This window comes from Crocuta crocuta, unplaced genomic scaffold (assembly GCF_008692635.1).
Source record: "Crocuta crocuta isolate KB4526 unplaced genomic scaffold, BGI_CrCroc_1.0 scaffold1269, whole genome shotgun sequence".
NCBI lineage: Eukaryota > Metazoa > Chordata > Mammalia > Carnivora > Hyaenidae > Crocuta > Crocuta crocuta.
In genome coordinates, this window is record NW_027531335.1 from 34,921 (window position 1) to 35,450 (window position 530).

The 530-nt window shown below is 64.3% G+C and overlaps 1 protein-coding gene across 1 annotated transcript in view; it reads left to right on the top strand.

Annotated features, from left to right (window-relative positions):
• Nucleotides 1-7: 7 nt before the first annotated feature.
• Nucleotides 8-530, top strand: part of WDR44 (WD repeat domain 44) — an 80,449-nt gene continuing 79,926 nt past the window's right edge. The window contains exon 1 of the mRNA XM_077771920.1: nt 8-110. Within this exon, the coding sequence (XP_077628046.1) occupies nt 34-110 (77 nt within the window). The 5' untranslated portion in view covers nt 8-33. The remainder of the gene's footprint in view (nt 111-530) is intronic.

Genomic DNA, 530 nt, shown 5'->3' on the forward strand with positions numbered 1-530 from the left:
CTCGGCCCCCTCACCCGCGGGTGTGTCCTATAAATGGCGTCGGAAAGCGACACCGAGGAATTCTTTGATGCCCCTGAAGATGTGCACCTAGGGGGCGGCTACCTTGTAGGGTAAGTAACTGGAGCTGTGGCCCAGAAGCCGGGCGCTCCAGTCCCCCGGCTTCCCCCGTGCCTTCCCACCGCACCCCTCCCGGGTCCCGCTGTGTCCGCCACCGCCGCTCCTCGGTGTCTCGCCCGGGCACTTCGGAGGGAGTCGGGGGGAGGGGGGATCGCCCACCTCGGCCAAACCCCCTCCGCTCCCTGGCGAGCGGTCCCTGGGGCTGCGGAGCCACTTTCTCGTCCGGTCCGGCTTTCTTCGAGGTGGGACAGTTGTCGTGCCCGAGAGCCGGCGATCTGTGTTTGTGGGGTTGAGCGCTTTACCTCCGAGGCATCCGTTTTGGCCTTGGGGACCACAGATGAAAGGAGCAGTAGCAGGAGAAACTGCCTTTCTTGTTTTTTTGGTGCCGCTAACTTGCCTGTGCGTCTCAGAGG